The sequence below is a fragment of the Melospiza melodia genome, chromosome 6 (assembly GCF_035770615.1).
Source record: "Melospiza melodia melodia isolate bMelMel2 chromosome 6, bMelMel2.pri, whole genome shotgun sequence".
Lineage (NCBI taxonomy): Eukaryota > Metazoa > Chordata > Aves > Passeriformes > Passerellidae > Melospiza > Melospiza melodia.
Window position 1 is genome coordinate 76,839,426 of NC_086199.1, and position 12,885 is coordinate 76,852,310.

Sequence of the window (12,885 nt, forward strand, 5' to 3'; positions counted from 1 at the left end):
AAGATTAACTTTTTTCTTTTACATTCATTGAGCTTTTTCTTTTAACACAGTGTTTATAAAACAAACAAGCAACTACTAGAAGCAGTAAAGTGACTTATGCTGAACACTTAATTTCTTTGTGAAAGCAGATGTGTGGGTCTCTGTACTGGGTTTGGCTGGGATGTTGATGTTTTCTCAGCAGCCTACAGGGTGCTGTGTGTTGGATTTGTGACCCAGAAGTGCTGATAACTCACCCATGTTTCAGCTCTTGCTGAGCAGCCTTTGCACAGCACCAGGGCCTTCTGTGGTTCTGTCTGCCCTCCCAGTGAGCAGTCTGGTGATGTGCAGCACCCAAACTAACCAAAGAGACATTCCATGCCAATGCATATAATCTTATGCACAGTAACAAAAAGGGAAAAGAGAAGGTTCTACAAAGTTAATAATTTTTTGGCTGGGTGTTGGTCTACCCATGGGAGATGCTGAGTGATTGCCTTTGTATTGCTTGTTTTGTTGTTATTCTCTCTCTTTGCTTGTTAAACAGTTTTTAATCTCGATCCACAAGTTTTATTGCTTTTATTCTTCCTTTAGTCTTTTTGCTCTTTCTGTCCTCTTACCCTGCCCCACTGGGAAGTAAGCAAGCCTCTCGGTGGTGCTTAGTTACCTGCTGGAGTTAATCTACAGTGGGCAGATTACATTAATTTAAATCAGTTTACAAGTTATGGACACCAAACTGACTCCTGTGGTGCAAAAGAACATGTCTGGAAATTATAAGAAGCTTTTCCACAATGGCATGATGTGTGTGGTTTGTATGCAGCGTATTAATAATATTTCACAGTTGCACTGGCCAGTACTGTTTGTAGACAAATACATGATGCTTGGTGTGATGCAGAAAAGTGAGACCTTGGAGCCCATGGTCCACATTGAGTTATGTGGACATAGAAGGCAAGGACTAGGAAAATTGCCTTTTCAAAGCAGAATAGAGCTGTTTGAGAAACTGTCAATAAGTTATTGAATAACTAAAACTTACAAAACTTCCCTGGGCTGATCTGTCGAAAATCTGAACTTTGTCTCAATAGATCAGTATTCTCTTAAAATGGAGTCATTTTATCAGGAAGAAAGCAGTTACCTCAGAATTGACTGTTGCAGTCTCACACACTAGTAAAAACGTCAGCAAATTAGGCATCAAAATAAATTATTTCAAACAAATACACTATCATGTGAACTACTGAGTGCAGCACTTTCAGACTAAGGAACAAAATTTCCATGCTTATAGATGTGCCAGCTACATGAGTCCTTAAACATCCTTCTGACTTAGTAGTGCTTGCGCACTTACTGTGTGTAATTTTTTTTTTATTATTTACTATAATTAGAAATAATCCTGACATGTTAGCTTTCTCCCCGTGGTAAAATCTGATATGGGCTTTCAGTGATAGTCTGGTTTTGTTACTGTACAGATGTAGAAAGAAAGCCTAAAGATTTGAACTTGAAAACTTGTAGTCACAGCAGGGCTATCCGCAGCAAAGGACAAGTTTGCATTCCTACCACATGCAGTAAGGTTTTCTCTATAGACTCCTGTCACGGAGGAATTCAGCAAGGAACAAGAAATCTTCAGTCAGAGGAGGGCCACAAGTGTGTGAAAAGCTAACCACACATAAACAGTAAAGGTCATTAGCAGGCTCCTAAACTCCTGGCTAGGAATTAGTTTTTTGGATCATTAACGGTAAAAAGCCTAGGAAATGAATAGGACTCAGTGTCCTATTAAAAATTAGCCAGAACAATTAAAAGGTTTTCTAGTTTTTAATGGAAACCAGACCTGATACCTCATTTTCCCTTGTCTAGTGGGCTGTTTCTGCATTTTGAATGACACTCATTTTATGTCCTTGTGTTTTTAAAAAAATGTCTTGAAGTATTTATCCTGTATAGGAGTTGTAAATTATTTACAATAAGGGGAATGAAAGCTTGGGAGATGTAGAATCGAGTGTCTCCCTGAGCCTGTGTTTCTGATTTCAAGTCATGGCTCTGAACTGTCACTGGTTGTGACTGGATTTTTTCTGATGTGTGCAAATACATACTCTGCAGACTCCTAATACAGTTGTTGTATTATGCAATTCCATGAGTTCAAATGCTCATTTGGTTGCAAATGCACAGCCTTTTTTGCTGTGAGATGTCTTTCCCAACGGTGTTTCCCTAAACTCTGTTTCCTGATTTTAACAGCAGCCTTTCTGCTTTCATTTCAATGTAAATTCCTGGCTGCTGAGTGGATGACTGGTGGCTATCTTCTCCACTGTGTATTTTTTCCTTAAGCCTACAGTCATCTCTTAAGTTTGGCAAAAGAAAATAACAGTGTGCCTTTAGTATTTTAAAACGTCATTTTTGGAGAGGTTTATGAAATACTTTCTGTATCTTTACATGCATGTCTTACAAAAAAGCCAAAGGGAGAAAAAGAGAAAGAGAAAGAGTGAGAAAGAAAAAGGAAGGAACAAAGAAATGTTTTACACTGTCTGCTTTGGCTGCAGGCCTGCCACTCTGGAGAAAAACAAGCTCACTAGTTCCCAAACTTTTTAACTCCAAAGTTATTATATTCATTTCCCTCCCCAGATGCCTTAGGCTCTAAATCTTACCTCTCTGGTAATAATCAAGATAATCTATGAATACAAGCCATATGATTTTCCTGAAAGATAAAAAAAATAAGAAAAAAAATTGGATGAGGGAAAATGGACTGCAGATAAATGGGATGGGGATGGGGGAAATAAAAGGACGAAAGAAAGGCAGGACAAGATGATCTTCCTCCCAATGTTAATTTTATACTGATCATTCACTTGCTTCATATACATAATTCCTTTCTGCAGTGAATTGTCCTGTCATTAACATAAAATTAGCTCCAAATGATCTTGGCCAGGAGGTTTGAAATATGTTAGTATAGAACCACACACTGAAAACCATATGGGAATCCATGTGGGTTTCCAGATGTGAGCATCTTCTGTGTTACAAATATAGTAATGTTTACACAGTATAATCTGCTCTGTGGAAATACTCTCGATGCAGCTGTGCTTCCAGTAGTGCTCTCTTATGCTGTGCTCTTCCTGTGTGGATGCTCTTGCTTCTTACAGTGAGTCCATTCTGATAATCGCTGCTTGGAAGTAAATGTTACACTGCAATTAAAATACTTTTTCAAGAAATTGAAGGACTTCAGCATGGGCTAGTAGTTTAGATCAAAAGTGAAAATTTGAAACATTTCATGTTTCATTTTTGATTCATCATAGTGTTTTGCTACTAATTTTTTCCCCTGAGTTATTTTTTATCAGTGAGTACTTTCTACACTAGGATTAAAATTTAGAAGACTAAGTAAAGTTTGAAGATGTTGTAATATCTTGCATGTTTTCTATGTAAGCACTTAAGCTTGAGGTTTGATTTCAGTTAATATTATCAAAAATACATAAATTGATACCAAGATTACTTGAAATCTCAATATAATTCCCTGATGATGTGTTCATTTAAATAAAGATCTGTACCCATAATAGTAGCCTGTTGATGCTCTTTTTCTTTCTCTCTCTTAACATCTTAATTTCTTTAATGCAGTTGCAGTTTTATGTGCAAGAAAGAAACTTGGAGTATCTTTGGAAAGGAAATTGATGTCTGCAGGAGAAGACTATTGGGTTAAATAACTCTATAGAGCTGAGCTTGTGCACATCAGTTAGTGCCTGAACTGTGCAGTATTTTGTCTGTAGCAGTAATTATTAGCTATTTATAATGTTTGAATATGCAAGTACAGAATGGTGACTGAAGGTAACTTAAAATGTCATTCTTGTTCACTTTTTAGTGTCATCTTGTAATTTTAATAGCCACAAGTTTTTCAAAGAAATATTCTTTCCTTCCTGACTGGAAACTGTCCTCACTGATGAACATGAGTAATCAGTTTTGAGGTGAAATCCACCCACCCTGTGGTACCTTGGCTGTAGCCAAGTCATGTCATATATATCAAACAGGATAGTATGACTCCTGTAGTTCAATCAGAGACCTTCAGGGAAAAAAATATCAGCTAAACACCTGATATTGTTCTCACCTCTGAAATGACAGTATCTCCATCCTCTAGCACAATGTAAAGTAAATTCTTGGTAGAAGTCATTACACAATGAATAAAATTTTTGTTTTACATCAATCACTGTAGCTTAAGGGCTCATTAATGTGTCAGGTGATCCTTTGTGTCTTGGAGGTTGTGTAAAACTGAGATTTTGATTGTAGTAAGCATTTTTCTCTATTAAATGTTGCATAGTGTTTCCAACCTTTTAAATACATATTATGATATCTTCTAAGCTCCTATTTCATGGGCAAATATATTACACATATCTAAAAATATTCCTGTCTTTACCATTATAATCTTTAAACTGCCAGGGAAAATTGTGCTACTTTGTTTTTAGGAGCATTAAGGATTGTAAAAGCTGGAAGTAACTCCCTATTGCTAACCTCTTTAAGCAAAATATCCTTTGCTGTTCTTCACCATAACCAACTAATATCAGTCATTACCTTTAGCATCAAATTTTAAGAAATGCCCTGTGTGATAAAAATGATGGGAGTGTGCCAGTCTCTGAATAGGAAATTAACTGAAAAGATGCATCAGTGAGCTATGCAAGCAGTGGCAGCTTGAAGGAAGCACTGAAACTGTCCTACAGAAGACAGAGCTTTCTTGTGTCCTTGCCATGGCAGGAAAGTGATGTGCTTTGTGTCACATGGTTGAGAGAGAGGGACCAGGTGGCATTTCCAGCATGAGAGGCTGGGAATATTTCAGTCAGCATGTGACATCTTTGTGGGCTGGTGCTGTCCAAAACCATTCCTAGCCCCAGCTGCATTGCCCCAACAGTGCTTTAGGAATGTGCTGTTTTGCTTTCAAAAACTGAAATCTTAAAGAGTGTCTGTGTGTGTGTGTCTGTAGGTATTCATAGCAAACCAACAAATATGAAAAAGTGCATGCTCTGGTAATTAAAAACCAGTCAGATCTCATGGAAGACTATGCAAAATCAGGGGCCTCTCAGTGCCTTGTGGACATCAGGCTTCTTTCCTAACTTTCATCACAGAATCTATCTAGAACCTACTGAGGATGCTGCATAAATTTTGTGATTATGGAGATGTATATTTAAATTCAGTTTGAATTGAAAGACATTGATATTTGTTTAAGGATTCTGCCAGTGTATCTCTCAAGCTGTTTTATGGCACTGCTTTTCATTAATTATATTTTGACAGAAGAAATTCTCGCCTTTTTTTTTTCAGACTGAAGAACAAATGAGCCTCTCTGAAGAGCAGCTTAAGACCCTTCTGGAAGAATGTATGCAGCCTCAGAGAACAATGAGTAACGTTACCATGCCACAGTCTCAGGAATCTCTTTCTTTTGGATTAAGTCCCCCTTGTTACACAAGTCAAGACTCCACTCTTCACTCCACATCTAGTCTTTCCAAAATGTTAGTTGAAGACCATATTGTAGGGATGTTAATGGCTCAGGAAAAGGCTGGACTCGAAGACAAAAGCTTATGTGTTAATGCAGAGAGCAAAATCCCTGGCTACTATACCAGCAAAGCATTGGCTGGTAGTCACTTATCAAAGGATTCACTGGCCCAAACAGAGGAACCTGATGACCTAGAAGGTTTACAGAAGGTGGAAGATAAGAGTATTACTGAAGGTTACTTTATGTCAAGAGCACTCAACACAAAAAGATTGAAGAAACCTTCTTTCTTGGGTGAACCATTATATTGCATCAGCAGGAACAATGAGCCGTGCACAGAGGCTGACATTCTCAGCATACCACTGCAAACCAAAGGAGGTGAGACTCTTAACAGCCCTTTAGAATAGGCTTTTGATTGTAATGAAAAAACCTAAGCAGGTTCTCACCAAAGGTATGCACCAATACACACTGATTATTACGGTGGGACAAGAATGTTCTTTTAGAAAACATAAAACTGTGCCAAAAATAATATGCACAAAATAACAGAATGTTTATTAAAATTCTTACCCTGAAATAATTGACTAGGATTTTTATGAAATATATCACTGATGTTGATTAATTCTGTCAGCTGGAAAACAGTGTTGAAAACACATATGGATTACCTTTTTGGTAGTAGAAAGTCATGTTCATTGTTCTGTGGAGAGCAAATATTCTCACAGTAGCTGGTACAAAAATCCACACGAGAATCCAAGTGGTTCATGAAAGTTTTTAATAAGGTAAACTTGGTCATATAGAAACAAACATGACCTGGCTGTATGAAAGATAATAAACTGCTTTTAGGGAGTTCAAATTTACACACATAAGATAACAAAATTAATAGTACTGAACAATTACTTTTAATTTGGGAAAAGAAAGAATAGACTTTAACCAGCAAAAAAAAACCAAAACCAACTCTGTGTCTGGTATTATAAAACACTTGTGGAAATGTCTCTTGTTTTTCTATGTTCTTTACTCATATGTAATTACATAGTGATATTGTAATCTAAATCTATATTTAGATTTTTAACCTAGGACTAATTCTCTTCCTGGAAGGCCCAATGTTCAAATAAGCCAGATTTTACGCAGGTAAACATTTTATTTTTTTCATAAAAGTTTTGACAGTATGAAATTTGTGATTCTAGTGCTAGAATCTCATCTTACTAGAAATCAATACATTTTGCTATGTTTGTTGATTGGTCTTTGTTGCACTGGTTATCTGTTCTGGATTTAAAGAAACTGTTTTTTCACAAACATCAGTAATTAAGAAGAACATTCTAATATCCCTCTACTATGTTAATTTCATAATTATAATCACAACACTTTCTTTGATTTTTTGTACTTAATCTTTCTACAATGATGGGAATTTTAATATTTTTCAAAGTGATTCTGCCTGTCAGAATGCAGGAGTCTTGGTATTGTTGATTTTACACTGCCGGACAAGGCTGATATCCGTACTTACCTGCACTACTTTCCCCTTAGGAGATTCAAGTGCTACTTCTGCATGAAGAAAATAGAAATGGTACCCGTAGAAAAGGTTGGGTGGTTTTGGTTTGGCTTTTTTTTTCCTGGCAGGTTTTTTTGTACCAGCTACTGTGAGAATATTTGCTCTCCACAGAACAATGAACATTTATCACATAATAATTTAATATCTTTGAGTCAAAATCATGTGTGTCATACTCTGAAATACCCTGTAATGGGGTATTTCGATTACCTGTTTTCACTAGAGACTGAAACAGATGATGAGTAATGTTTAATCCTGTAGAGCTCAAATCTGTATGGTTAATAAGCATCCTGGTTTTATGATGTTTTTGCATACAAATTCTTTTTTTGAGAGGGGAAGAAGTATTCTGAATTTTCAGTCCCTGGTTTTTTTTTTTTTCATTTTTTACTAAAGCTAATTAATTTGTTTCCTACAAAGGTGACTCAGTTCTGTCTGAAGCAGTTGGTTCTGGACATAGGCCAAAGGGTGTGTTATTTATTGAATTTGTAAACTTGCTTAACGTATTCCGTAGACAATTTGCTTGTTAGTTCAGACATGATTAAATGTGCTAATTGTATTGTGAAATAGAGATCCCAGTGCAATCCAGTTTAAGGCAAATACATCTGCAGATGAAGGTATGAGAAGTGTCAGGTGTTATTTTAATTTGTAAGAGATATTTGCATAGTTGCATTTTGTTATTTTCTTTATTCTAAAGGACATTTAAATATGTATGCATAATCTTCTGTAAGTAGTTTGATTTTTTTGCCCACTGTACATACAGTTTAAATTCTTTGTTGTGCTGGCTAAGCAAATAAAATAGTGTGAAACTGGTGTAGCACAATTTCAGTTTTGCATTCCTTAAGGTACTGTACTCTGTGATATAGATTTACTGTAATACATTAAATTATATATATTTTCAGGAAAGCGTAATTATTAGGATAATGCATATGCATGTATATATATGAAGGAAACTCTCATGTGCCTTCAAAGATAAGTGATGCCTACTTCTTGAAAGAAGCACTAATCTATACTCAGCTCGTATGTATGTAAGCATAGATGATGTTTACTGAAGTAAACAGAATCCAGACTTGCCCACGTGCAGATATGAAAAGGCTGTTATTTCTCACAGTTGCATGAGCCAGTAAATTATTATTTCCAGCTCTACTTTGAGGGATATATTAAGTTTTAAGTAGAATGAACCATTTTTATATTTTGCTCTTGAAAATAATGTTGTTGTTACAGCAGCTCAGCACCCTTTCCTTTTCTCTTTTTCAGATCATATGAACATTGAAATTTGAGGGGAGGAGTGACTATATGCTTCTCTGCACAACTGTTTTCTGAAAGTGTAGCTAAATCTCTGTCAGTGATATTGCACTGAGACAGTATCATATCAAGCAACCTGATGGGAATAAATTATTATCATTGAAAATGTTCCATGAGTTGATTTTTTTTCTTTAGAGATAATTATTATTGTCATTGTAATATATTATTGCATTTTGGTTTGAAAACAAACTCTTGCATTTCATTAAATTTCCTGGGAGTGTTCTGTCTTATAAAGAAATGTACACAGATATTGTGTAGCTGTGTGTGTGATGAGACATATATGTGTTTGTTAAAAAATAAAAACAAAACCAAAAAGCCAACCAAAACTTTAGTATTTACTGATGGGGCTTTATTAGAGAGGGTGTGAAATATATATATTAATTTCATTTTTCTTCACACACACACGCAGCGTCTAGCTTTTTCATAGTTAGCCAAATCGTGTCCTGTGTTATCTCCGTGCGGATTGCTGGGGCTTGCAGCCTGTCTGACTCAGGGTTCTGACTCAGGGAAGCATCCCTTGCTGAGGTTTTGCCCCGGGGCTCTGTTGGCTGCAGCCCTGGTTTGCCCTAGGCTGGAGTTGCTCAAGTGCTCTGCTGGCTCAGGGGATCAGCACCGGCCTGCTCAGGGCTGCCTGGTTCTCCTCTGGGAAAGCTGCTACCCACGCAGCAAACATTCATGTCTTGGAGCTAAGAAATGCAGCTGAATGAAGAGGGATGCAGGCCCTGGTGAAGGCTTGGGGGGAGTAAAAGTGGAGGCCGTCAGAAGTTTGCCCTGGCAGCTCCTGGGTTGTGAGACCGTGTAGTGATGGTTTGGGTTTGAGAGAATACTAACAATTCATTACAGGTTTTTGATTGTCTAGTCTTTAACTAGTATTTTTTCCCGATTTTTGGCTTATTTACTCAGCTGACGGTCGGTTTCCCATTTCATGTGCTCCAATGTCAGTATAAGAAAACATTATTAAAAAAACATGGTTAATTTTTAAAAGTTTTTTGAGTGGGGACAGATACTCTAGCAAAGAAGACTCAACAGATTTCCCCATTGACAAGCTCTCGTGTGACTTCTTGACCTAAAAGGACAAATTGTTTCTCAGATCCTATACCTATAGTCCTTTAACATTCACCACAAAAAGATGTATGGATAGTACATTAACTATACGTGGGCTGTTATTGCATAGGGTTTACTTGATCTAATATGAATGTTTAAATAAATGCACATATCGGCCCAGATTTTAATCCAGTTTACAGACTCGCCAGTAGGATTGGATGCACACCTCTGGGGAAGCTGTAATTGTGTGGATATAACAGAGATCAGTATGTAATCAATTTGCTTTCAGTTAAAAATCTGAATGGAACATTATATTTGCAACAAGCCTTTGCTATTTCTTTTTTTACTTTCTGATATTTTTACTTGTTCTCCAACAGCAATAACAAACCTTTGCATAGTGCATATTCTGCATAGGATTGCTGTAAGCACATTTCATGGAACTTTTCAAATCTCACCTGCATGTATTTCTTACCATAAAAATATTAAGCCTCTGTCATAATTTTTTTAGCATAAATATAATTAAAGCGATACTGACAAGTGTTTTCAAGAGTATTTTCTGTGCCTGTATGATATTCATTCAGAGCTGTCTGCTGGCTCTAATCTTTCCATAGTCCAGTTATTTTCACATGGAACTTGTGTTTTATAAAGACCTTCTCAAAAACAGTGTTTCAAGTGCTTGGGCACTTGAAGAAATCTAAATTCTGTTTAAAGATTGTATGTATAATATCTAGAGAACATTAAGAAAAATACAAAATAATTCCTTATTTTCTTGTTTTATTTTCTTATCTTGAATCTCTTGCTGCTATAAAAAAGCTTTTGCTAGCACCCTTAAGGAAGGGTAACTGTTGCTAACAAAGATCTACAACATTCCTGAAGCCACACATCTTTTTATTTGCATCTGGTATTTCAGGGGTAAGCAGTTTGGGTGGATATTGGCTTGAAATGTGTATTCCAACAGGAGGTCTGTGACCTGACTTTTAGTGGTGGGGAGTGCTGAGCACCCTGCACCAGCTGGCTTGCTGTTCCAGAGCTGTGTTGGGTCAGTACCCAAAGGTCAGAGACTATAAAAAATTAGTGACCTAAGATTTATCTGTGCTTGGTTTCTACTGCATTATATGAAAAGGTTTTTTTGGAATATTTTATTTCTTGCTTGATGTTACAGGTGAAGTATCAATTCAACCCCTCCTTTCTTTTTGTATTCTGTTTTAAGTAAAACTGTTGGAAAAAAAATTATTTGGAAAAATATGGTACTGGTGAGAGGTAGACGATAACAGGGATATTATATAAAATATAGTGACAAGGCCATTTGCTAAAACATCACCAATACCAGAGTAAAAAGAAAGTTGAGCCCAAGGGGATCCATGGGTTTTTCTCTGTTTTTCCAGTGACTCTGTGTTGTGACCTGCAATAACCCCTCCACTTGAATTCCAGCTGCAATGGAATGTGGCAGCTTCTCCTCAGGGAGTGATGCAGCAGTGATGATTAAGATATTTAAATTAATTTTCTTTTGCAGCCTAACTTGGGATTTAGAAACAGGTTTTTTGAAATACATAGCTTCATTCAACATAAGTTGTATTTGGCAAAAAATTCTGATAACTAACTTCTTTAATGTCCTCTCTAGCTCCTTTAATCCAAAACATAGCAGAGCACAGGACACTGATTTTTAAAGTTATCCTTCTAATTTTTGGGCTTTGAGGTGTTTGAGGAGCAAGAAGTTTCATGTGTACATGTAAATTTATGCTTGTAAAATGCTTGTAAATTTATGCTTGTACCCTACATGTAAAGTTTGCTCTCCTTTTTTCACACAATGATTTTACAGCACAGATAGATGCTTTGTTCCAAAAACTTAATTGGTGAAGGCAACACAGCCACCAAGAAAAGATCCTGGTGTGATTCATCTAATTGCTGAGCAATACAGGACCAGATCATTCTGTCTTTGTCACTGAGACCCCTCAGTGACACGCATGCAGCGCTGGTGTTTGTGGTGGCCAGTGCTCAGCTGCTGATACTGATTTTCTTCAGTGGGTATGTTTTGATGCTGTCATGGTTTGCTCTCCTAAATGGCAAAGTGCATCCTTTTTTTTCTTCTGAAAAAAGAAGAATTTAATTTAATTTTTCTTCTGGAAAATTAAGGCGGTTCAATCAATTTCATTTACATTATGTATGTATATTTATATATATATATGTATGTATAAATTGTATGTATTAATTGAATATGTAATTATTGAATATGTATTATGTTATGCTTCTTAAAAAGGCTTTCTAAGCACAGTTTTTAAAAAGATCCCCTCTCTCTTGCTTTTTACATGAGAGTTTTCACTTCCAAGCATGCTTCCTCCCCCACTCATGAAGAGAGAGCCTCCCCTCTGGGAGTCTCACCATGTGAAGAACAGACATGAGACAAGGTGGTTTGGCAGATACTCAGGAAGCTGACAAGTTAGGAGGGTTTCAGAAAGTAAGGAAAAATAGTAATTGATTTTTTCTTTAATTTAATTTAATTTTCAACAGATGTGCTTGCTTATTGAGAAATAATTGCTCCTTTATTTGTAGTGAGATTTAAAGGTCAGAAAAACTGTTTCCTTTTCAAATAGAATAGAGGCAGCTGAATACTACTAATGCCATAACCTACATTTATCCAATTATACGTTTCATTGAGAGATTGGCTAGAATCCAGATGCAGTAGTTGGAATAAAAGGCTCCCTGTCATTTATGTCTACGTGAAATAGTTCACTGCTTGCAATTGAATCTGCAATACCTCTTATGCTTAAAAAACCCCAGTAAACCGGAATATTCTGGAGTGTGCAGTAACTTGCAGAGTGTTAAAGTGCTTTGCAGGCAGGTATTCTGTGTTCAGAACATTTTTCCCCTAAAAATCTGCTGTTTTCTTGTGGAAATACTGATCTGTGCCATTGTTTTTTATTGTTTGCTTTGTGTATTTGGTATGCATAGTTTTGGTGGGAAGGGCACTGCCAGAGGCATTCTACCCTAATTTTACAATAGCAATAAAATGGCCTCTCCATACACATTTTGTGAGCAGAGCCATCAAGGGACAAGGACAGAGAGTCTCTGCAGCTCTCAGTTTAGCCTTGTATGTTTTGTCTAGGGTAGCAGTTCTTCACTTTGAAAGCAGGTGAGAAATAAAAGACAAATGATGTCTGGGCTTCCTGGGATTTGTTTACATTTGAAAATTCAAGTTTCTCTATGATACTTGTCTAATTTTATGGATGTCCTGTGGAAGATTTTTTTCTTTAAGACTTCTGCTTGCCAAGCACTTTTTAAAATGAGTTCTCACCCTCTTGTCGTAACTCTGCTTAAATATTCATACAACTTTGTGCACCAGTTTTTTCTCTTTGGAAAAGGTGAGAAATAAGAATGAGAACTTCCCTTGTGGATACTTTAAGATGCTTACTTCTGCAATCTCAACAGTCCTTTCCAAAATGAATTTATGTTGAAAATCTACTGCTTACTGTGGACTTCCCTGCAAAAAACATACCAATATCAGTAAAAAATGCACTATTGTCATTAAGATGCAGATCTTTGTACACTTATCTCAGTCTTTATCTCCATAGCTTATGAATACCTACTG

At 36.5% G+C, this 12,885-nt stretch overlaps 1 protein-coding gene across 6 annotated transcripts in view; it reads left to right on the forward strand.

Annotated features, from left to right (window-relative positions):
• FSIP1 (fibrous sheath interacting protein 1) overlaps nt 1–8,361 on the forward strand; it is a 64,802-nt gene extending 56,441 nt beyond the window's left edge. For 3 of the 6 annotated variants that reach the window (XM_063159340.1, XM_063159342.1, XM_063159341.1), the window contains one exon: nt 5,245–5,999. In XM_063159340.1, the coding sequence (XP_063015410.1) occupies nt 5,245–5,820 (576 nt within the window). In that variant the 3' untranslated portion in view covers nt 5,821–5,999. Of the gene's footprint in view, nt 1–5,244; nt 6,000–8,207 lie in introns of those variants that run through there. The other 3 variants (XM_063159345.1, XM_063159344.1, XM_063159343.1) reach the window with 2 other exon arrangements.
• The last annotated feature ends 4,524 nt before the right edge of the window (nt 8,362–12,885 follow it).